This window comes from Lissotriton vulgaris, chromosome 10, assembly GCF_964263255.1.
Source record: "Lissotriton vulgaris chromosome 10, aLisVul1.2, whole genome shotgun sequence".
In the NCBI taxonomy this organism is placed as follows: domain Eukaryota; kingdom Metazoa; phylum Chordata; class Amphibia; order Caudata; family Salamandridae; genus Lissotriton; species Lissotriton vulgaris.
The window spans coordinates 787,920,895-787,943,486 of NC_141698.1; the positions used below are offsets into that span (position 1 = coordinate 787,920,895).

At 45.4% G+C, this 22,592-nt stretch overlaps 1 protein-coding gene across 2 annotated transcripts in view; it reads right to left on the reverse strand.

Annotated features, from left to right (window-relative positions):
• Window positions 1–22,592, reverse strand: part of CPVL (carboxypeptidase vitellogenic like) — a 632,086-nt gene that overhangs the window by 261,841 nt on the left and 347,653 nt on the right. For both annotated transcript variants that reach the window (XM_086941713.1, XM_086941714.1), the window contains exons 10-11: window positions 18,005–18,103; window positions 3,728–3,901 (exon numbers count right to left, since the gene is read on the reverse strand). In XM_086941713.1, coding sequence (XP_086797839.1) covers window positions 3,728–3,901; window positions 18,005–18,103 — 273 coding nt within the window. The remainder of the gene's footprint in view (window positions 1–3,727; window positions 3,902–18,004; window positions 18,104–22,592) is intronic.

Sequence of the window (22,592 nt, forward strand, 5' to 3'; positions counted from 1 at the left end):
GGAGGAGCCCTGAGGGACTCCCCACTTTAATGGGCAGCTTTCTGAAGTATACAGGGGGGGGTTAAAAACCACCTGCCTCGATCCTCCGTCTAGTTTCCAACGAACAGCATCGGCCATCTCTATCAGGGACGATTCCGTGCTGTAACCTTGTCTAAATCCATGTTGTGAGTCGTGGAATGACCTGTGGGTTTCAAAGAAGCTCGCCAGCTGTTGTTGCACTAGTTTTTCCATTTTCCATTACCGGCGGCCGCTCCTTTAGAGTGCTGGCTGCTAGGTTATGGAACTCTTCCCGTTCATATCCGTGCTATTGACGGACTCTTGGCCTTCAAGAAGGCTGTTAAAACTTTCCTCTTTCCTTTGGATTCCTAGTGTTGTTGTGTTTATGTCCCTGGTATTGCTTTTGTCCGGTTTTCTGTCCGGTTAGCGCCAGGACGCCCCTTTTCTGGGGCATCTGTGCGCTCTACAAAACCGGATAACATAACCTTAGCTGGAGCCGGTAACAGGGAGATGGGTCTGTAGTTGGCCGGCTCATTGGGGTCAGCGTTCGTCTTTTTAAGAATAGGGACAAGTCGAGCATGCTTCCACGAGTCTGGAAAGGTACCAGTCCAGAGAGATTCATTCCAGATGCTGGTCAGGACAGGGTTAAGGAGTGGGGCCAAGGCTTTATATTGTTTAGCCGGCCATGGGTCGGTTGGCAAGCCAGATCTGCATTTAGATAGTTCTGCTAAAGAGAGATCAAGGGAAATTTCTTCAAAGTTAGATAAAACCTGGGAAGGTTCTGGGCCGGGTTTTGTATGAGCTGTAAAATTGTGGGTGGGGTCAGAGCATTTTTTTCTGGGAAAGGAATCGTAGATAATGGCAATTTTTTCCTCAAAGTAATCTGATAGACGGTTGCAGAGGGATTGTGATACAGGGGACGGTCGTTTGAGGGCCATAGGGTCGGTAAATGATCTCACAGTGTTAAAGATTTCCCTCGCGGAGCCTTGGGCTCTGTTAATTTTTTCCTCTAAGTAGGTTCTTTTGTGATCTATGATCTTTTTCCTATACATTTTGAGGGCTGATTTATATTCTATTTTACTATCAGGGGAGTATGAGAGTCTCCAGCGTCTTTCCAAAAGTTTATAGGCAGATTTGCATTTGCGAAGTTCTTCTGAGAACCAAGGTGAGGAGGGGGCAGAACGGAATGTTTTCATGGGCCTGATGGGGGCGATTGAATCAATAGCAGAGGAAATCCAGCTATTAAAGTTGTTCAACCTGGAGTCTAGATCGGTGGCATCCCTAGGGGCAGTGGAGCCCAGATAAGCTCCAAGGCTATCTGGAGAGATATTGCTCGAGTTGCGCCTGAAAGTTTTGGCCTGAACACGAGGTCTTTCTTGGTGCGATAAACAAATGGAGAACGGGATGAAGAAATGGTCAGACCAAATCACTGGGAAAGGGTCACTAGTAACTAAGTCTGGCAAATTGGAGCATATCAGGTCAAGAGTATGTCCGGCTTTGTGGGTGGGACTAGAGATCCGTTGCTTTAGACCTCCGTCTGAAAGAGTGGAGAGAAAATTGGTGCTCGTGGGGTCAGAGGCGTCCTCCACATGGAGGTTAAAGTCTCCGAGTATGGTAAAGTTTGCGTAGCGTGAGCTGGCCTGAAGGGCATAATCTAGAAAATCCGGAAGGGAGGAGGTCTTGGATTTAGGGGGTCGGTAGACTAGTAGACCTGAGAGGGTTATGTTTGCTGGAAAATGGATACAGAAAGGGAGAGCCTCAATGAATTCTATTTGAGTAAAGGGGAAGGAGGAGATAGTCCATACCGATCTATATATTATGGCAATGCCTCCGCCGTGATTGCGACTTTGTCTGTTTATCAGGGACCGTCCTATATTTATCATCAATTCTAGGATTTAGAATCCTGGCTCTTACAGGATCTTTGAATATGTCAGGGGCATGTTTAATGACCCCCTTGATCATTGATAATATCTGTACAGATTTCTGAGACTGTTCAAATGTGTCTAAAAGGAAATCTTCCTATGGTGTGTCTGAGTGCATGGTCACACCATGAAAAACAGCAGCCCTATTAATGAGTTGTCCGAAACCAATATTGTCGTCTGGAGAAGATGGTTTTGTTGGGTATGGCTGTGGGCTTGTGAGGTTTATTGAATCTATTGGGTCGTTGAAATCCCAATCATCCTGTGGTATATCATCTGGATCTGTGAACAAGTCAATAGGGTGTCCCCCCTTACCCCCCATGCCCCCAAGTCATCATCTTCATCCTGTGGTGGTGTATGTGGTGGAGAAGTTACAGGTTGTGGTGTAACTGGTTTAGGGAGAGGAAGAGGATTAGAAGGAAAGACAAAAGAAGGAGGCATAGGTGAAGTGGCACAGTCCTTATTGACAGGCACTGGAGTGTCTGAGTTCTTGCTGTTGGTTGGTACAGCTATGACATGTCATGTTTTGGGATCAATGTGGATCTTTTTCTGTTTGGGATCGACAGGATCTGGATGAAACAGTTACTCTTCCTCGATAACCGCTTTCGGCGCCGTTTTTTTCGGTTCCGAGCGGGGTTTATTTTTGTGCTCTTTGGCCGTAGGAGGCGTGGTAGAATCCTTTGGCTTGTTTTTCAGTTCGGAAGATTTGGATTTCAGAGCTGAAGCGTGATCTTTAGGCTTGGAAGTGTTCTAAGCCGTTTTATCAATAGGCCTTGAGGTGTTCGGGCCGGTTTGTCTTTTGGCACGGAGGGAATCAGAACCGATTTCGGAGCAGAGTGTTCTTTTGGCTTCAGTGCCGAAGGCGCCTGTGGCACTATTACATGCGGTTTGCTCGGTCCCGAGCTACCGGAAGGCTTGTATTTCTTCTTCGGAGCCGGACCCGAAGGCGAGGCTTCTGAAGCGTGCTTTCGGTCACGACTGGGGCCAACAGGCAAAGTCTTGACCAGTGCCTTTTGTTTTGGTGGTGGGGTTGGGGCAGTAGTACTCACTCGTTGACCAGGAGTGATGGGCTCGTCCGAGTCTTCTGCCTCCGACACAATTTCCAGATCTTCGGAATCTTCTTCTGGGACATCTGGGCCTTTGTCGAAGATGTCCACTCGTTCCGGAGCGGATCTCTGCGCCATGATGTGTCGTCGAGCCCAACTATCTCAGATAGTCTTTTTCGATCGAAAAGAGGCGCAGGCTTGGCAGCTGGATTCGTCGTGTTCTGGCCAGAGACACAGGTTACAGACCTTGTAATGGTCACTGTGTGGGAATTTTGCTCCACACTGGGGGCATTTTCTGAACGCCGTCCTTTCCATGAGCCGTAGCCCTAACGGCGTCGATAGGCCCTGCGTCGACGAACGGAATCGAACCGATGAAGGTAGCGTTGAAGTTTGAAGACAATTCGAAGAATTTAGAGAAGTTGTGCATGTCAAAAAAAGTTTGAAAACGAAGTTTCGAACCGGTGCGCAAAAGTTGCATACAAACCCAATGGCGAAAAAAAAATCTAAGGATTGAGTTGATGCCCATGCGCACTATCATCCAAGGGAGTAGTCACCTATCTCGTGACTACAAAGACTTCTTCCAAGACAACAACAAGGTGCAACAATCCGCGCCTAACACCAGATGGCGATCTAATGCAAAGTGTGTGATCTGCAGCTCATATGCCTCGAACAGTTATTTTTATGTGAAACTAAAAAAAAGAGACCTTGGCAGCAACAAGTTGCAATTTCGTACAAGAGCAAACTTCAATGAGTGTTTTATCTTACCTTATAGTTGTCCATGAGAACAGTTAGCCACGGCTTTACTGTCTTCATAATATCAGATATCAAATGCTTCTCCACCTCTGAGCCATCATTGAAGGTTAAGTTACCAACATGAATGGATTTCCTTACTTCTGAGAGAGATAAAAACTTGCTGAAGTATTCCTGGTCTGATGGCTCCTGATAAACACAAAACCCAAAAACTGTTATAAGTAAGAACAACTAACAGCTCTGCTCTTTTTTTTTATAAAAACATAATTTAAAAAGTTTATCACTTACAATTTAAATTATGTCCCCATCAGATAAGACACTGGTACTGATAATTATAAAGCTACTAGGAAGACAGCAATGTACTCCGGCACAATATGGTGTAGGGAGATTCAGGACTATGTAGTTAAGGGACAGGAGAACTGTGCAATGTGGAGGGGTACGGAAGGCAGGGTGTTGTTGGGTTTCCATGGGTGCCAGAGGGGTGGGAATTTTTCTTTTCTGTGTTCAATAAGGTTCTGCGCTATTCTTGAAGGTGGGATTCCAGCTCTTTTCAAAAAGGCTGTGAAGCGTACATATTGTTAGATATACTGGGAACATTACTTAAGATGAACAGTCTTCTGCTCTTTACTTGTTTGAACTATTTTAGATCTAGCCTAACAGTGCAATGTATTTTGTTTACTTTTTGGGATGTCTGATAATCGGACAGTGTTGGTAGTGCCATCTTATTGGGACTCATAACTCCAGAGTCTTGTTCATCTACATATGGTGGTGTTAAAGATGGTTATGAGTTTGTATTATTGTGCATCATTAACAATCTACACTAAGCATTTAAACATACGTCATATGTAAAGACCGAAATAATGGGATTGCATTTAGAAGTGTGTTAATGCATGCTAGTTAGGCCATGATTTTGTGTATGCCATCTTGATCAAGATGGAAGTCTTCTCTGTCACTCATCTTGTGGTTCTCCCCGCACACATCCTCTCTTCACAAGCTCCGCAGAGCACAATCGAGCTGTAATGAATTTAGTTATTTTCCACTGTTATTCCTACTCTACTCATGGTCAACCTGCTCCAGTTCAACTGTAACTTGTGGAGCAACGAATTTTGACTCCACCCTTACAAGTCATAAATATGCATAATTATGGGCACTTACCACTACCCTCTTGTGTGCCCTAACGTTGTTAATAGAAAGCGCTGCACTTGAACTCCGCACTGAAGTGCATTCATTGTAAACCTAGGAATCATATATACTGAGTGCCTTAACATTAAAATAACATACTCCTTAGAGACTAGATAGGAACCATCCTCACACTATTAAAATGCATTTACTTTAGAAATGAGAATGATTTATGTAAACATGTGCACTAATATTTTATATTTATGTTAATGTATTTAGGTTACATTACCAAAACGTATGCTGTAACATGAATTTAATTCTGAATCCAACGTACTGACGACATCTTATTCATTTGTAGCTGTATGAACACACACATAATGAGTGTGCACCATTGAGTTAACATGTTAAGTTAGTATGAATAGGTCTATATTTATTTCGGCATAAAATACTGTTTTTCATTTCTGCTTCTGTAACTTCTCCCTTACAGGCACGTTCACATGGTTTGTTAGTTTGGGAATAGATGTACCTGCGTATTAGCAATAGAGAGCCTGAGAAGAAGATCTTGACAGAAAGCATGGAAAGCCAGATCGTCAACTGCTGACTATTCAGCAATGTTGCAAGAGTCTACAGGTACCCAAGGACAATGTCATTCTCAGCTACCCTGGGAAAATATGATCTGCTAATGTTGCAGCTCGTGACAATGGAAAGGACAATGGAGCTCCTGATGGTGTGATCAATGGGTGTTACTCAAAGATTTGTGTGGTGGGGGAGGAGCTTCGCGGGCAAGCAAGATGGCCGCGTAAGCTCGGAGCTCCGGAGACCCTCCGACCCTCCGCATAAATCCTGACTGAAATCCTGATCCACGGAGGTGGAATATTGTTGGTGAATGGTTGTTGAGACGGGACCCGCTGTCCGATTCAAAATCCGACACTCCTGGACGGAGTTAGATCGTGCTGAAGATCCGTGCCAGGGGCGGGCTATTGTCTCTGTGGTGGCTGACGACGACGACACCGCAACGCATGAACGAAATGCTGTGTGAGTGACTGCTACGCTGGCCCTACGGAGCACGCGAAGTTGCGGAGTGGTCTGTCACTGGAAAACTATCGGTGGCTGCTACACTTTGCGATTGCTTTGCATAGCCGGAGTGGCCTTGGTGTACCACCCTTTGTTCAGTTCCCTGGCCCCATCATGGCGGGCAGGGGCGAGTCAGACAGGACGGCGAATCGAGTCAGTAGGAAGACTACTCATTCCCAGTCGAAGAAGATTGATCGCTATGCCCAGCAAAAGAGTTCACCGGGTGCGGCTGCCCGGCCAAAAGACTCATCGGGAGGGATCGCCAGATACGTCGGACCCGACACTTCGGGATGTTATGGCGCCATAGCAGGCATCAAGAAGGAGATGCACAAACAGCATGAGGTCCTGACACAAAGTTGACACTCTGGTGATCGAACTTAACCTGATCAGAGCTGATCTGGGCAAAACTAACGACAGGGTTAAATCGCTGGATATTAAAACTGCGAACCTCACAACTGATGTCTCGGACCTGCAGACGGAGGTCCGGGACTTGAGGTCGGCCAACAAACTCTTCTCGAGGCGACTGGAAGATTTTGAGAGACGTGCCAGGCGGCAGAACGTTCGAATCATCGGTGTACCGGAAGGGGCAGAGGATTCGGCCACTGATCTCTTCGTTTAAGACTTGGGGCAAACTCATCTGGCCCCTGCGGGCCTCAGCTGTTTCTTTTCAGTGGAGCGGGCCCATAGACTGCCGGGGGGACGTCCTAAACTGGGCGCCACGCCGAGATCCATTATAGCACGGCTGTTCAATTTCAGAGATCGGGACGCTATCCTGCAAGCCTCGAGACGGAACGGGCCCCTCAAGTTTCAGAATGCGGACATCAACTTTTACCCGGACTTCACTCGGGTGGTTCAGCGGCAGCGTCAAAGTTTCGCGGGGGTGAAGAGGCGTCTTAGAGACCTTGGGATGAAGTACTCATAATGTTCCCTGCGAAACTACGCATAGAACATGACGGCTGTGCTGTATTTTTTGACCTGCCTGAAGTGGTGAGTGAATGGTTGGACACTTTGCCGCATAGACACGAAGAACGAGAGGAACACTCGGAGGGCGCCTCAGGAGGCCCTGAGCAACAAGAGTAGAACTTACTTCCATAACTTTGTCGGACGGTGGCCCTGTTGACAACGACCAATGTCATACCGCTGCACTTCACAATGTATATCCTTCTTCTCGTTATGGAGGGTGGCGGGGGGGGTCTGTGTGATCTCCTTTCTCCTCTAGGGTCTTTTTGTAGAGTAGTTAATGGGGCGACAGGCACACTGCTGGTTGGGGGGGCTTCTTAGTCTGATGCAGGGGTGCAGGGTGGGGGGAGGTTTGATTGTTGGTTCTGTGTTTTTTCCTTCTTACTCTTTTCTTCTTTCAAGGCAATGCAAAGACTGCTATATTTCTGTTTGTGTAACTATGAGGCCTGCTGGGAGCGGCAGAGACCCACGATTTGATGATGGGGGGTAGGAAACTAAAAGTGCTGTGTTGGAATGTTAATGGTTTGGGTGATCGCATTAAGAGAGGGGTGGTTTTACAACTGTTTAAGAGATGTATGCCTGACGTTATTCTGCTACAGGAGACACACTTGGTGGGAAATACGTGCCAAGCGCTCAACAGGAAGGGATTCAAGATGGTGGCACATTCAGGGTTCTCCTCGGGTTCCCGGGGGGCGGGGATCATGGTGCGCACGTCTCTCCCACTTGAGATTAACTCTAGCGTTGTTGATGAGAGGGGGCGGTACGTTGCTGTCTCGGGGAGATGGGAGGGACGGTCTCTGGTTCTGGTTTCGGTTTACGTCCCCCCTGGGCTGCAAAACAACATGTTTCAGGATCTTGGGGGCGCCATCTTGGGCCTACCCGAGGGGCTGCTTATTGTGGGGGGCGATTTCAACTCGGTCTGCTCGGGAACCTTAGATAGACATCCACCCAGAGATCTCCGAAGTTCGCAATCCTGGCTACCCGATTTCCTGGACACAATGGGATTGATGGACTGCTGGAGGCTTATGCATCCTACCCAGAGTCAATACTTATTCCATTCAGGGGCACATGGTAGTCTTTCCAGAATTGACTATGTGCTGGCTCTAGCGGCCCACGCGTCGGCAGTTTCTGAGGCCTGATTGCTGGCGAGCGGCATTTCAGACCATTCCCCGGTCTGGGTGTCCTTCGACTTCGATATTGTGGTAACTGAACGGGTGGTCGCGGTCAATCCATGGTATTTCCGCAGCCCGAAGACGCGTGGGCTCATGGCCAAGGCTATTGAGCTTTATTTCTCTGAGAACGCGGGGTCGGTTGCATCGGCAGTCACCCTGTGGGAGGCATTTAAGACGGTCTTGAGGGGAGAGGCGTTCTCCCTTATTGCTGACGTTCGGAGACTCAAAGATGCGGATGTGGTGCGTATCGAAGCTGAGATTAAAGATCTGGACTCCCAACTGGAAGTCGGCCCGACACAGGAACTACTCCATGTTCTCTCGCTTAAACAGTCAGAATATCGAGATACCGTCTCTGACGCTGCCAAGGTCATGGGTAGAGAGCAACAGGGTAGGATCTACGATGTCGGGGATAAGGCGGGCAAGCTCATCGCTTGTCTGGACAAAAAGGAAAGAGCTAACCGGGTGGTTCCAGAAGTGTTGGGGGATGATGGCTTGACTGTCACCGATTCGAGTGCAATAGTCGAGACGTTCGCAGATCACTTTGAGGCCATTTACACCTCGGTCTCTGACCAGTCGGAGACCGATTCCTGGGAGCTTTTGGCGGAGGTGGACCTCCCGTGTCTGTCGGAGGCGGCCCGGGATGACTTGGATAGGGAAATTTCCGCAGACGAAATAGCCCTCGCCATTCGCTCCCTTAGATCCGGCAAGGCACCCGGCCCAAATGGTATACCAGTGGAACTTTATAAGATCAAACCCGATGTCATCTCCCCGCCCCTGCGGAACATGTTTCTGGAGGCGCGGGAGAAGGGCATGCTTCCACACGACCAGAGACTGGCCACCATCGTGGTCATTCATAAGGAAGGGAAACCCAGAGACCTGTGCCGATCGTATCGTCCCATTTCTCTGTTGAATGCTGAGCCTAAGATTCTGGCTAAATTGCTGGCCAACCGTTTGATTGGCGCGATTGGCGACTTAGTGCATCCGGACCAGTCGGGCTTTATTCCACACCGCAACACTGCCCTTAACCTTCGGAGACTCCATGGAGCCCTAGCTAGGGCCCACACGCTTAGGGAACCAGCCATCCTGGCGTCATTGGATGCCACAATGGCGTTTGACTCCCTTGAATGGAACTACCTGTGGGCAGTGTTAGCGAAGTTCGGATTTGGTTCGGAATTCGTAGGGTGGGTCAAGCTACTGTACGCCAGCCCGCTGGCCAACGTGGCGGTTAATGGTCGTGTGTCCGCGTCCTTTGCTCTCCACAGAGGCACTAGGCAGGGCTGCCCCCTGTCTTCCCTGTTTGCATTGGCACTTGAACCGCTGGCCACGTGGCTATGGCACCACCCGGATATAAACGGAATACGTTGGTTCCCTGGGTTCGAGGACCGAGTGTCGCTATATGCTGATGACATCTTGCTGTATCTCACCTCTCCTTGTAAGTCGCTTATTGTGGTGTGTGATGTGCTTCGTCTTTTCGGCCGGCATTCTGGCCTGGTTATTAATTGGTCGAAGTCGCACCTGTACGTGCTGAGAGGGGGGACGCCTCGACTTCCAAGGGACTGTGGCATACAGGTCGCGAGGCAGGGATTTAAATACTTGGGGATCTACATCTCAACGGACCCCAAGATACGCTATATGAATAATTTGCTTCCCCCCCTCGACCGTCTCCGACATGACGTAGAGGGCTGGCGTAGACTCCCGCTCTCCCTTCTTGGGCGAGCGGCATTATTTAAAATGATGTCCCTGCCCAGGTTCCTGTATGCTCTACAAAATACTCAAGATCCGGTCCCAGCTAGGTACTTTAGGGAGATCGAGGGCTTGCAACGCGCCTTGCTCTGGGATGGCAGGCCACGCATAGCAATTACGAAGCTTACGCTCCTGTGGTATGACAGGGTATAGCATTGCCTGATATCCGGAGATATTATTGGGCCTCCCAGTTGGCAGCCCTTAATCACGGCCTCTATGGTCCAGCAGAAAGCCCAGGCTATGCCATGGATCGGTGGCTCCTGGATGACGGGAAATACCAAAGGGCGTTGTATTCGAGATCTCTGGATGGTCGAATGTCAGGGCCAACGAAGACAGCGGTGCACATTTGGAGGGCGATTACAAAGTCACAGGGATGGAAGGGTAGGCTCACGATGGCAACCCCTCTACGATTCTGAAATACTGGGTAAACTGTGGCACACTAAGGGATTCGACAAGTGGGACATGATAGGCATATCCAAGGTGGAAGACATGATAGTGAGAGGGGAGATAAAATCTTTTGCTTCACTACAGACGGAGTTCCAGCTGGGCGGAACAGAATATTTCCGGTACGCCCAGCTGAGTCATGCACTTCTGGCAGTTATGCCGGAGGGCGAGAAAATCCCTGAATATTCCCCCTTGGAAGATAGGGTGTTGGACGGCCATATGCCTGATAGCGCTATTTCCCTAATCTATAAAAAACTGATTAATGTCCGCACTGACCTCCTTCTGGGGGTGAGAGACCAGTGGGTGCGAGATGGGATAGAGCTCGACGACGAAGACTGGCAATGTGCGGTGTCCTCCCCTAAGGAAGTTGCTATTCCTGCCAGGCTGCGGCTGGTACAATTAAAAATTCTACACAGAGTTTATGTTACGGGTCCCAGATTAATACACATGGGTCATTCAGTGGATGGCCTCCAGACGTGGCTGTGGCGCTCTAGCCACCTTTATGCACATTATCTGGGAGTGTAGTGCAATAGCCTCCTACTGGAGGCGGATACACATGATTATGAGTGAGGTGACCGGGGTGGAAGTTCAGGCGGAGGCCCGGCGCTGCCTCCTGAATGTCTGGGGCCCAACGGATTATAACAATGCACTAACCCAATGGGTTACCCTGGGAAATATGGGCGCAAAACGGGACATTGCACAGATGTGGGGTGCGGTAACAGCCCCAAAGGTGGTACAGTGGAAGGCCAACATGGATTGGTGTATGTTCCGAGAGAAGACGGTGTATGTGGCCAGGGGTAAACCCAAAAAATGGCAGAAGATATGGGGGGCCTGGAATGAGTATAGGGGCGACATTTGCATCCCGCCTGACATCGCCCCACTGGAGGAACGTTTGACCCCATAATCTATAACTCCAACACGCGTTCTGGTTGCATAGCTATCCTGTGTTTCCCCTCCCCCTGTGGTTCTACATATGGGTGCTGTTTTTGATTGTAATTGTGGTTATTGGGCCTAGCCGACTCCAAGATCGGGCTCTGTTGCAAAACTGTTTCAATTGCCTTACTTCTTAGCACTAGTTCTGGTGCTTTCCTTTCTTGTACTTGTTACTTGTTATAAAAAACAGAAAATTACAACCTTGATACGTTCTGGTAACTCGCTCCTTGTACACTGGCCTTCTGGTTAACGATATGCTGCCTAGCCTCCGGGATGTATGGCTGAATAGCTGTGTGCACTGATTTGAAAATAAAGGTTTAAAAAAAAAAAAAAAGATTTGTGTGGTAATAACTAGTGTTCTAACAGGTCGAGTTCGGCCACTTTTCCATCGGACTTGGAGAGGTACAGACCTTCAAGCTTATACCTTTGACTCTTTGCTGAAGTGTATCTTAGCCTAACACTTATTTCACTATCCCTAGAAAACTCTTGATAGAGTTTCTGAAATGCTGACACCTTCCCACATTTTCTTCTTTTACTGGAGTTTCTCAGCTTTTTGAGATCCTTTTAGATTTAACCATCCTTTATAATTTAGACTTTAAATGTCATCCTTTTAAACTTTACCCATGTTTAGGAGAGAAGATCAAAAACACAACCACAGCAATACTAGCATTTTCCCTAGTCCCTTGCAAGAAAAGGACAGCTTTGCTGTTACTGGTTAAGACCCTGCTATATATATGGGGATAGGCAGCTAAAAGAGACTGGGAGGAATATATTTATATGCAGCAGCTGATTCCCTGGTGTTCTGGGATTAGCCCAATGTTGGCATTCTTCTTAATGCAGAGGTGAGAGAGCTACCCAGCATAACCTAGGAGATGTGTTTGAAGATGGCTGAGTTGTGGGCGACGCAGCTTTCTGCGCTACAAGGAGGATAGCTGGTGAATGCTTCCTGACATATGCTGGTTTGGCTGTGGCTGTTTGCACGGTCTGGGCAGGGTTTCTACAAGAATCGGAAACATGCGCTAAACCAGAAACTTCCAGACATGGAAGGAGAGGGCAAACTCATCACTCGAATGTACTCATTGTTGATTACACGCACGGCTACCATTATATAGCTACACTGAAGACACAGGAGAGTTACACGTAATGCACGCCTGAAACCTATACACTATAAATGCATGCATAGGAATTACATCATGTCACAGTGGTTGCACAGACTAGATTCCTCCAAACTGAAGAAAATCCCCAAATGCAGAATAACAGAGGGAACCTATAGTCACATGTTTTGGACATTACCGGTTGTGTGTGTGTGTTTGGTGTAAGGTAATTCAGACCTTAAGGATACTGACAAAACTGCAACTACAGCCAATGATACAGATGTGCCTGCCGGGACTAGTCACCCATAATAATTACACTAAATATGCAGAGTAAGTATTGGAACTAGCCCTCACCGTGGGAAAGAAGAGTGTAGCCCTGAGATGGTTGACCAAACGATAGCAAACACAAAACCAGTGGTTATGGGAATTTGCGAGGTAGGTACTGGCTGAATGTGGGATATGTCACAAGTCGGTTTACAATGGAGTGGAACAGTGAGAAGGATGGAATTGGACTTAGTAGAAGTCTAGCTACAACAGGAAATGGTAAGACCTGAACGGAGACAAGAAGGGGCAGATGGTTAATACCTTCTAGATGCGTCTGTGATGCTGAATTGCTGTAATTTTAGGCCAAATGTGCTGCCTAAGTGATTCAAATGTTCTGTATGGACATGGTTTGACTCACATCTCACTTATTTAGGGGGTGGTTGGAGTGGGGACAGCCTAAGCAACTGGTTTGCAAGGTTATCTTGTTTCTAAATCAATAAATGCATTTACAAAAAAAATACATAGAAGATTGAAGACTTCTGAAATGTTGACACCTTCCCACAATTTCCAGCATTTGTCTCATTTCCTGGGTTGTCCCAACATACAGCTGTCTGGGAGGCTACCCTGCAGATCCCCAAAACAGAGAAACAATGGAGTTCTATATATAAAGATATCGCTAAATATAACCACTACATGTTCTTAAGGGAAGCCCATTACAAGATCATGTATGACTGGTATTTACACCCCCAAAAACTACACACTCTTTTTCCGAATACAACAGACAGATGCTGGCAGGGATGAGAGCTATTGGGGGACTTCCTTCATATATGGTGGGGCTGCTCTGTTATTCATATTTTTTGGAAGGAAATGCTTTCCCAGATAAAAACGATACTAGGATACTAGACACCAAACTAACCAGAACAGATCTTGCTGGGGTTGCGCGACCCCAGCCTGAAACATCAAACCCTAGGAGACCGTTTCATCATATGGTTATGCCTGGGGGAAGCAAAAATGGCAGCAGCATGGAAGAAACGAGAAACCCTCTCTCTTTCTCAATGGCACGCCCGGCTGTGGAGGGAACTAGCCATCAAACGCATGACTGACATTATGGCAGATTCTCGAAAAGGGTTTGATTATATTTGGGGTCCGTTGGTGGGGTTACCATAGGAAGGTTTGCCACTCCTTGCCTGTGGTCCCAGACTGCTGGATCTTTTCCAGATATAGCAAACTTAGATCATGCTGTGGCTCCTCCGGGGTCCTTTGGTCTTGAAGCATTTGCATCCTCCATGGGTAGATTCCCCGCTCCACCAAGTCCGGGAGCAGTGGGGCCCCACACTTTCTCCTCGATTAGGCCTTTGTTCGCATCGCACTCTCCTCAGTACACTGTAGACATGTGAAACAAGTACCACAGATTTGTTTAGTTGTTTCTATTTTGTTTATTTTGTTGGCTCTCGCTCATATTGTAATGGTGCATCGAGGGACTTGTAGAGTTCTAGATATATGTAATTTGATAAGGGAAGTTGTACCAGAATATACCAAGGTTATGCCGAGAACTTGTGGAAAAGATGTGTATTGTCTTTAGCTATCTGAAGATCTTGGCTTGCAGCAAAGACCTCATAAGTTGTTAATCTTTGAAAATGCAATAAAAAGATTTGGACAAAAAAAAAAATCTATATAACTGACCTCGAAGCTTCAGAAGAAATGGGATGCCCTGGGAACTATTTCTCCAGACACCTGGCATCTAATCTGGAAATCAGTAGTAACCCATAAAATTACCCCTTCTCTCTCCCAAACAAAAATCTGGCTCCTACATAGGACATTTAGGACCCCTTTGAGTCTTCATAAGCTGTCCCTTAGAAAGAACTTAACATGTTGGAACTATCATAAAGCCACTGGGGACCTCCCCCATTTACTTTTCTAATGTAGCGCGGTCTCTCCTTTTTGAGACTGAATATTCAACTTTATCAGCAGTCTACTTGGGGCCCATCTGAGAAGTGACCTTCTTTCTCTAATATAGGAATTCCTAGATCTGCAACTCAAGTCACATAATGATACTCTACTGGTAGAAATTGTATTATTTGCAGCCTGTCAGCCCATTCTCGCCAACTGGAAAAACACAGCTGCTACCTAGTTTCGATCCTGGCTATCCCAGGTTGCTTACTTAAGGGGGGCCGACAACATCACTCTTCAAAACTCCCCCTGGAAACCACAGAACTGCTCTGGAAGACACTCAACACTATTTTGCCACTCGACCACCTCCATATGTCCCCGAACAGGCTACAAAACGACCTCTTAACCACTACCTATACAGAATCTATGGTTTGTTGTTAGATTGTCGCCTTCCTACAAGTGTGTAATGTAAAAACATGTATTTTAAAAATATGCATTTTAAAAGATATGTACTTGCAATATGTATTTTACAAGGTGTGTTACTGTGCCTAAAAGTCAGGTTTTTCATGTGAACTGCTGAAAACTGCTTGAGCCTGCTTCTCCTTAAGTTTTATTTCGCATTATTATGAATTGTTTTTATTTCTCTAATGGTTGACTTTTCTTCTGTTCTCTTACAGCTCACAGTATTAACACTGCTATTATCAGGCGGGTCCTCACTCAGTACATATGTTTGCTAACTGCCCACAACGGGAGACAAGTGGTATGAAATGTCTGATTTTATGGAAATAATACTGTACAAGCAGATGACTCACCTCAGAACTCATCATAATGTTCAAGGCCTCAAGTGGTGTTCATATGCCATATGTTTGTTATTGTATTTGCTCAACCCTGCAAAGCTTCAGTCTGACTGGACACGGAGTCTCCTAATTTTGAGCAGTGGGGGACTGCTACCTAGAGTGCTCTCTCTGGAACAATCATGTAATACATTTAAGGGCAAGACGGCAAAGAAAATGAGGAAAACTACCCAGAGCTCTCTAGCCTATTGGAGTGATAAACTGTAGCTCTTTGTAGGATCAACTAAAGCTGAACAACATTTTTCAAAGGTGGTTGCCTACTGCAAGGCTTTCAAGTAAGGCCATACAGAATTGTGATAAATTTAGTCCTTGCAAGTTTTATTGCATTTTTTCAATCCTCGTTGAACGGTAAAACATTGATCAGTTTACAATGAGATAACATCCTTTCATTTAAAGAGTTCAACTTTCATCAATATACATTCCTTGCATCACGATATTTTGCTTCCTTTAAAGATTTTCAGAGGAACTCAACCTTGTTAGGTGAATGCTGCAGAGCAATCTAAATGGTTTCAAGCCCAGTGCTTGAAACTCTTCATCTCACCTCCCAGTTTCAAAATCCTGATTAAGGAATGGCTTAAAATAGGGCTCACTCCTGAGCATGTTTCCAAACACTATCGACTTGGTGAAATTGTTGGGATTCTGCCTGGACCAACACTTGAATATACAAGCACAGTTTTTCAACACCGCAAAGTACACCTAAACCAACTCGGAATTCTTAGAAAAATAAAACAATTCATCCCAGAGCAAGACTTAATAAAGAATACAGAAAAAAAATCACCCAAGCCCTGATCTACTAAAGAATCTTGGCTTCCAGATTGATGATGGCCTTTCCTTTGGGCCTCAGATTCGCGAGCTCACAGGGAAATGCTTTGTCATTTTAAAAATGCTAAGGAAATTCCTTCCGATCTTGTCCCTGGAGCACAGAAAGACCACAGTACAGGCTCTGATAGGCTCCCACCTAGATTATGCGAATGTGCTCTATCTGGGATTGCCAAAGTTTCTTCTTGCGCGCCTTCAGCTAGTGCAGAACTCCGCTGCAAGGGCCATTTTCGGCCTTCATCGAAGAGCGAGTGCATCGGAGCTGCTTAAAAGGCTTCACTGGCTCCCTGTTGCAAGACGGATTACTTTTAAGGCGCTGACTCTCGCCTTTAAGGCACTTCATCTTGCAGGGGCTAGATACATCAGAAGGCGTCTTGCCTTTTATCGGCCCTCCAGAACTCTGAGATAGGCTTCTTTGGCCATGGCTTCTGTTCCTCCCATCAGAAGGGCTAGAATTGGAGGCCGCTCTTTTCGATACTTGGCACCACGATGCTGGAACTCCTTGCCCGTCTCCCTTAGGAAAATCAGCAATCTACTGGTTTTCAGGAAGGAGCTGAAGACATGGCTTTTTACCCAGTAATTTTTTCTGCTGCTCTGCAATTGCCCTATATTGTCTCTCCTTCGGGTCTTTTGTCAAAGCGCCGGGACACTCCATGGAGTAGCCGTGCGTTATAAAAGAGCCAAAATAACATAACATTAGGTTAATTCTATCTTAGTTGGAATTCCTAAAATCCACTTGACCCTATTAAAGCAACTCTTGAGTGTTGCAACCCGACTGTTCTCGGACACCAGGAAATGCAATCAGGTCTTTCTCATCCTGGTACCATTTAACTGGCATCCAACTGAAGCACAGTCCAGTTCAAAGTGGTCTGCATTACACACACCTGTCGTCAGTGCAGGAGGGTATTCCTAGATACCTTACTAGGAAAGGGTCCGATATCCAGACAGATCAAGAGTGTAATTGGGAAACAAAGTCTCACTCTTAATGCAAAAAGAGGGAGCCACAGATTACTTGGAAAATCTTTAGGCTACTTCCCATACTGATACTTTCTGATGTTGCTTAGTTCTTGGTGGAGTACAGTGCCGCAATGTTGTTCTTTGCGACTGTTGTCTGCTAGTTTCTGTACCGGATACAACTATTTATGCCAGTCAGACGTCTGATCCCCAGATGTTACACATTCTTACTTTTGAGGGGTTTTGGCATTATTGCTTTATCAGTCTTAAGAGATTCTTTAAAGTGCAACTATCATTAAAGTTTGCAGGCCAAAGAAAAATAATTTAACAACTTAAGAAGATGGCAGAAAAAACCTCCTTGAAAAAGACCATCAAACAAAAACTGCCAAATAGACAAAAGAAAGGCTTTAAGCACCACAGTTGAGACTTTACTTTTTTTTTTACTCGCAGACATACAGGACAATGGATCTACACTTTGCCAGCCTTCCCTCCACTTTAAAGAAGATGAATTGGTGAATTAAATACAAGTGGGAACAGCTGCAACTTGCGTCTCGACAACCGTGAAAAGATGAGCTCAGAGGTCGAAAGGAGGAAGGCATATTCTTACCAGCAAATGTGCATTTCAGAACGCCCAGCGTCCCTCGGCGCCTGATGCACAAGGAAAGGCATGCAATCCCCTCCTCAGATACTCTGTATTCCACAAACCCTGGCGAGATCATGTTTCATAACAGAGCAGAGCTGTTTTACAAGGTAACAAGAGAGCAGTTTTCTTGTAGCCACAGAAACGAACTAGTATGGAGCATTCACATTAGAACTTTCCCTGGAACTGAAAAACAGGCCTAAAACTGTATATTCTTTGAAGGACATGCGCGCTGTATCGCACAGTGAAAGTTAGAAATCAGATATCGTCGAATGCATGTAGTTATCAACAAATAACCGCTTAAATCGCAAATGTCTAAGAAGGTATCTTACCTCACACTGAAGGAAATTATAGTAGTTGTCACATCCTGTGATATTCTTGTAGAAGGAAGGGTACTCCGTTCTGTCGCCATTCAACAACGAATCGAACACCTGTGATAAAAAGAAAGAGTTAAAGCGGGCACAGTGTAACAAATTTGATATTTGTTACCTGAAATGCAACTATAATGAAGTAATGTTATGATTTCATTGAAGATATGAAGAGATTATGCATGACTTCTTTCCATTGAAACTAGTAGCAAAGACAATATTACCAAAGAAGCCCGCATTAACCATACTGAACCTGCTAGCAGGCGCGCCTCCTCCATAATAGCGGAGGAGCGTTGCCCACAGCCCGTGCCAGCACACTATAAAAAAATGATAACGCAATGTTATTATCATTTTATTTATGCTGTCCGAGCCACGCAATACAAAAGTATATGGCAGGGTGGGGGAATGTCAGGGAGGGGTAAAGGGCACTCATAAGTGCAAATGTGTGTATGGCCGGCCATCCAAGGCGAACAGCGAGGCAGGCGTCAGTGGGACTGGAGCTTTGCGGAGCAGCAGGCAGTTTTTTTTAATACTTATATTATATTTGTACCCCCTTTCCCAACCCTCCGCCCTCTCCACCCGCCGCCACCCTACCACTGTAGGTAGGCAGCAGCCGCCGCTGCCTGCTTGTTAAGAATACAAACTCTGGAGGTCACAGTCCATTAAATATAATTTATGCACCTCCAGGAAGTCTCTTTGCTTTAGTGCATACTTTGCTGAATTCCACTTTATACAACTCTTCCCAAGGAACCAAACTTCACTTAAGTTGTCCACCAACAAATGTGGAAACTCTACTTGCAAGCTCTGAATATCCTCATTGCCTCATGTGGACAGCTTGGTTTTTAGAAACCATTAACATCACGACTGAATGTGGATACGTCCAGACTAGAGAAAATATGGCCTGAGATGGCCAGGGCACAAGCTCTTAAACCATCGAAGGAGTTTAGACATCAAACCATTGCTGGATTTTATGAAGCCTTAAATGTCTTAAAACTATACCTACAAATCCAGAAGAAGACTGCATCAGAACTTGGTTTGCGTACCAGAACTGAGAATATATGGGCCCTTGGTGAATCGAAAAGACCACTTTCAGAAGTCTGCATTCCAGAGGACATTTCTTCACTGGGTCGCCTACAATGCAACACTGGTCTATTCAGATGGACTATTCAGGTATGTTTTTATAGTCTAGTAATATTTCAAAAGAAATAAACAAAACCTCTGCATCTGCAGTGGGATAATATTCCGTTGTGGACACCAGCTTGCACATTTACTCCAGGTCAAGCTATAATTCTAGGTTGGGTAAGATGACCAGAATTATTGTGTGTTGCTGGAAGCCTAGACCCAAAGAAATTGAATTTAGCAGTTTACCCCAAAATCCTCCATGCTGCTAATGTCAGGGTAGTCTCCAGGTATAGTGTGGGTAGGATGTGAAACGAGGCATATGTAGCCCAAAAGGGCATGATCAGCACAAAGCCACACTCCTTCCTCTTTTACTGGACCATCTCCTAAATATCAAGGTGGGCCAGAAATGCAAAGTTCAACATCTGCCCCTGGTGCAGCAGGATATAATCTATGGCAACTGCTTTCATTTCGGACTACCACCTGCAGAACCAAGAAAGTTTGGAGTTACAAAACGGTCTTGTTGCATTGGATCCCATTGACCCTGCCAGGCTATCAGAACGTCCTTGGCCTAGGTACAATAAGATGTATTGACATGATATTTTGTGCCACCACATGTGCGAGGCAGAGAAGATATTCCACCTGAAAGGATGACAACATTTTCTCGAATTAATGCAGCATCTTTTGTCTCATTTTTCGCCTTCAAGTCTTTAGGAGCATGCTCCATTTGTTCCATACTTCTGACCCCATCCCACACTGACAGCATGCTTTGAAAGGTTTATTTACCACATGTGTGAACAACTGCAACCTGAGGATATCAAAACCATCAGCAGGCAAGCTACTATTGACCTACAATACTTTAACACAACTCTTTTACAGGCACAGGACGCAAGGGTCGATGTCTCTAGTCTGCAGCTTTGGTACTGCCAGTCCAGGACTTCACACAGCCTAGTTCACTTTGCTTGGTAAATGCAGCCATCCATCTGCCACAGTTCATAGCGTTTATATTTTTCACCTACCAGCCATTCTTAACTCTGTAATTCTCCAAACACTCAAATTACGTGTTTTGCTTTCCTCATAATTAAACATCAATTTTCATGTAAGTGTCAGCTATCAGGTTGGCTTCTTTTTATAAATCTGTTTCTGAACCACTGTGGCAACTGGCTTTTAAAAAAATATTTATATATATTTTACTTTTAGAGAAGAATTTAAAAGACGGCTTCATCCAAGCTAATCATGGCAGATCTCTGATTGTACTTTCTAAGCACCAAGAAGCATAACCAAAGGAATGCAGCATAATGCAAATTTCATATCACAGTCACAGTTTCATAAACCACAAGAGAGAAATGCTATTGGAACTCATTTTCATAGTTGATTAAATATACTAAACTGTTTAAAGGTTACACATCCTGGAAAGAACAATGCAATGGATCTCGCTTCTAGCTAAGCCTTTTAATGGAAACGGTCCACCAGAAGGTAAATGCAAGTGGTATGTTTTGAGAAGTAAAGAGGTCCACAAAAGTTAAATTATGCATCTGTAATGCGAAGCAAAGAAACAACTGACAACCCCTGGCAGTACGCATCATGAAGTTCTTGAACACCCAGCTCTTCCATGAATACCGGACATTTTGGCGCCAAACAAGAATTAAACACAACAATATGGACTCAAAGATCTCACACCACCATTTTAATCGTTCACAGCCTAATTCTATCATCATGGATAGGACATTCCCTTAAAGCAACACCATACCAGGCATCCACACACAGAGGGCAAGACTGTAGCTGGGTTGTCAATTCTCCTAACCACAGATTACCTTTTTAACTAAATCCCTAATGGTGAGTTTTCAATCAAAGTCATGTCCTGTAGCAGAGTAGCTTAGCGAAAACAGTTTCCTTATGATGAGCGTAGCTGCACAATTCTGCGAACACATATGTTGGGCATTTATTGTATTGCATTGTATTGTATATTGGATTTATATATCGCTTATCACCCAGGGGTCTCTAAGCGCTTGCCTTGGGAACCCGTCCTGGCTTTTTCCCTGTGAGATAGCCCCTACAGGGCATCCCCAAGGTGAAAGTCAGGCATCCCGCCGCGGGGTGCCGTTGAGGAGATTAAGTCTCTTAGGAGTTAATTGCAAAAACCAAGAACGCATCCCATGTAACATTTGCGAATTTACCAGAACGGGAGGTCCTCCCCAAGAATGGTGAATTAGTATATTACCCGATTTCCCCTAGGCTCTTTGGATGGAGTTGCCCAACTACTTTAACATTTGGATTGCTCTTGTCCAAAGGGAAACTAGCATGGTCTAGTAGAGCTTGGTTAAAACACCAATGTTCGGAGAAAAGAATGAAAGGAAGGTGCATAATTACATAGGTCCTGTCTATCAAGTTGGAGAAATAACTAAGTATTTTTACTGCAAAATACTATTGCGCTAACTCTGCATAAGCACTTAATATTTTACCATAAGGCCACTTAGTTTAAATTATGGCAAGAGGAACAAAGAAAGTAAGGCAAACCAAAGAAATTTAATGAACATCAAAACGCAAACTAGTTTTCTTAAATCTTCAGAGTGGAGAAACCTCTTTTTAAAAATGGCTCTTTCTGCAGGGTCATCCCTAAACATTTTGCCTTCCTCCTCCCCTTCTTGCTGAATCATTTCTGTTGGCTTTAGGACTCTAGGCACTTTTTCACTGCTAACCAGGGCTAAAGTGCATGAGCTGAGCTCTCTGCTTAAAACATTGTAACATTAGATTATCCACAATTGGCATATTTGATGTACTTATAAATATTCAGTAAAGGGCACTTCATGTGCCCAGGACCTTTAAATTAAATGCCACTAATGTGCATGCACTGATTGTGCCACCCACTTAAGTAGCCTTTAAACCATGTCTCAGGCCTGCCACTGCAGAGTCTGGGAGTGCAGTTTAAAACTACCTTATCGACCTAGCAAGTTATCTCTCTCGACAGGCCCAAACCTTCCTTTTTAATAAGTATAAGTCATCCCTAAGGTAGGCCCTCACCAGCCCAAGGGCAGGGTGCAGTGTTTTTAAAAAGTAGGACATGTACTTTTTTAAGTTTTACATGTCCTAGCAGTGAACAACGCTCCAGTAGAATAACATTGGGATTACCTTATTACATTTTATAAGTGTAAATTCCAACTGGGAAGAGATTAGACTCCCAGGTTTGGTATCTTGGGGTCTCTGGAATCACAATTTAAAATCATAACTCATGGTGAAGTTGGATTTTACATTGCAATTCTGTTAACTGCCACTTTTAGAGAGTTGTCATTTTCTTACTTTAGTCATTTTGGTGCCTTCTGCTTGTCTCTGAATAAACATCTGGGGTGGGTGACAGAGGGGCTTTGTGCATTCCCTCTACACAGCCACACACAAAGGTAGCTTAGGTTTGACCTGATGGGCCATAATGGGCCAC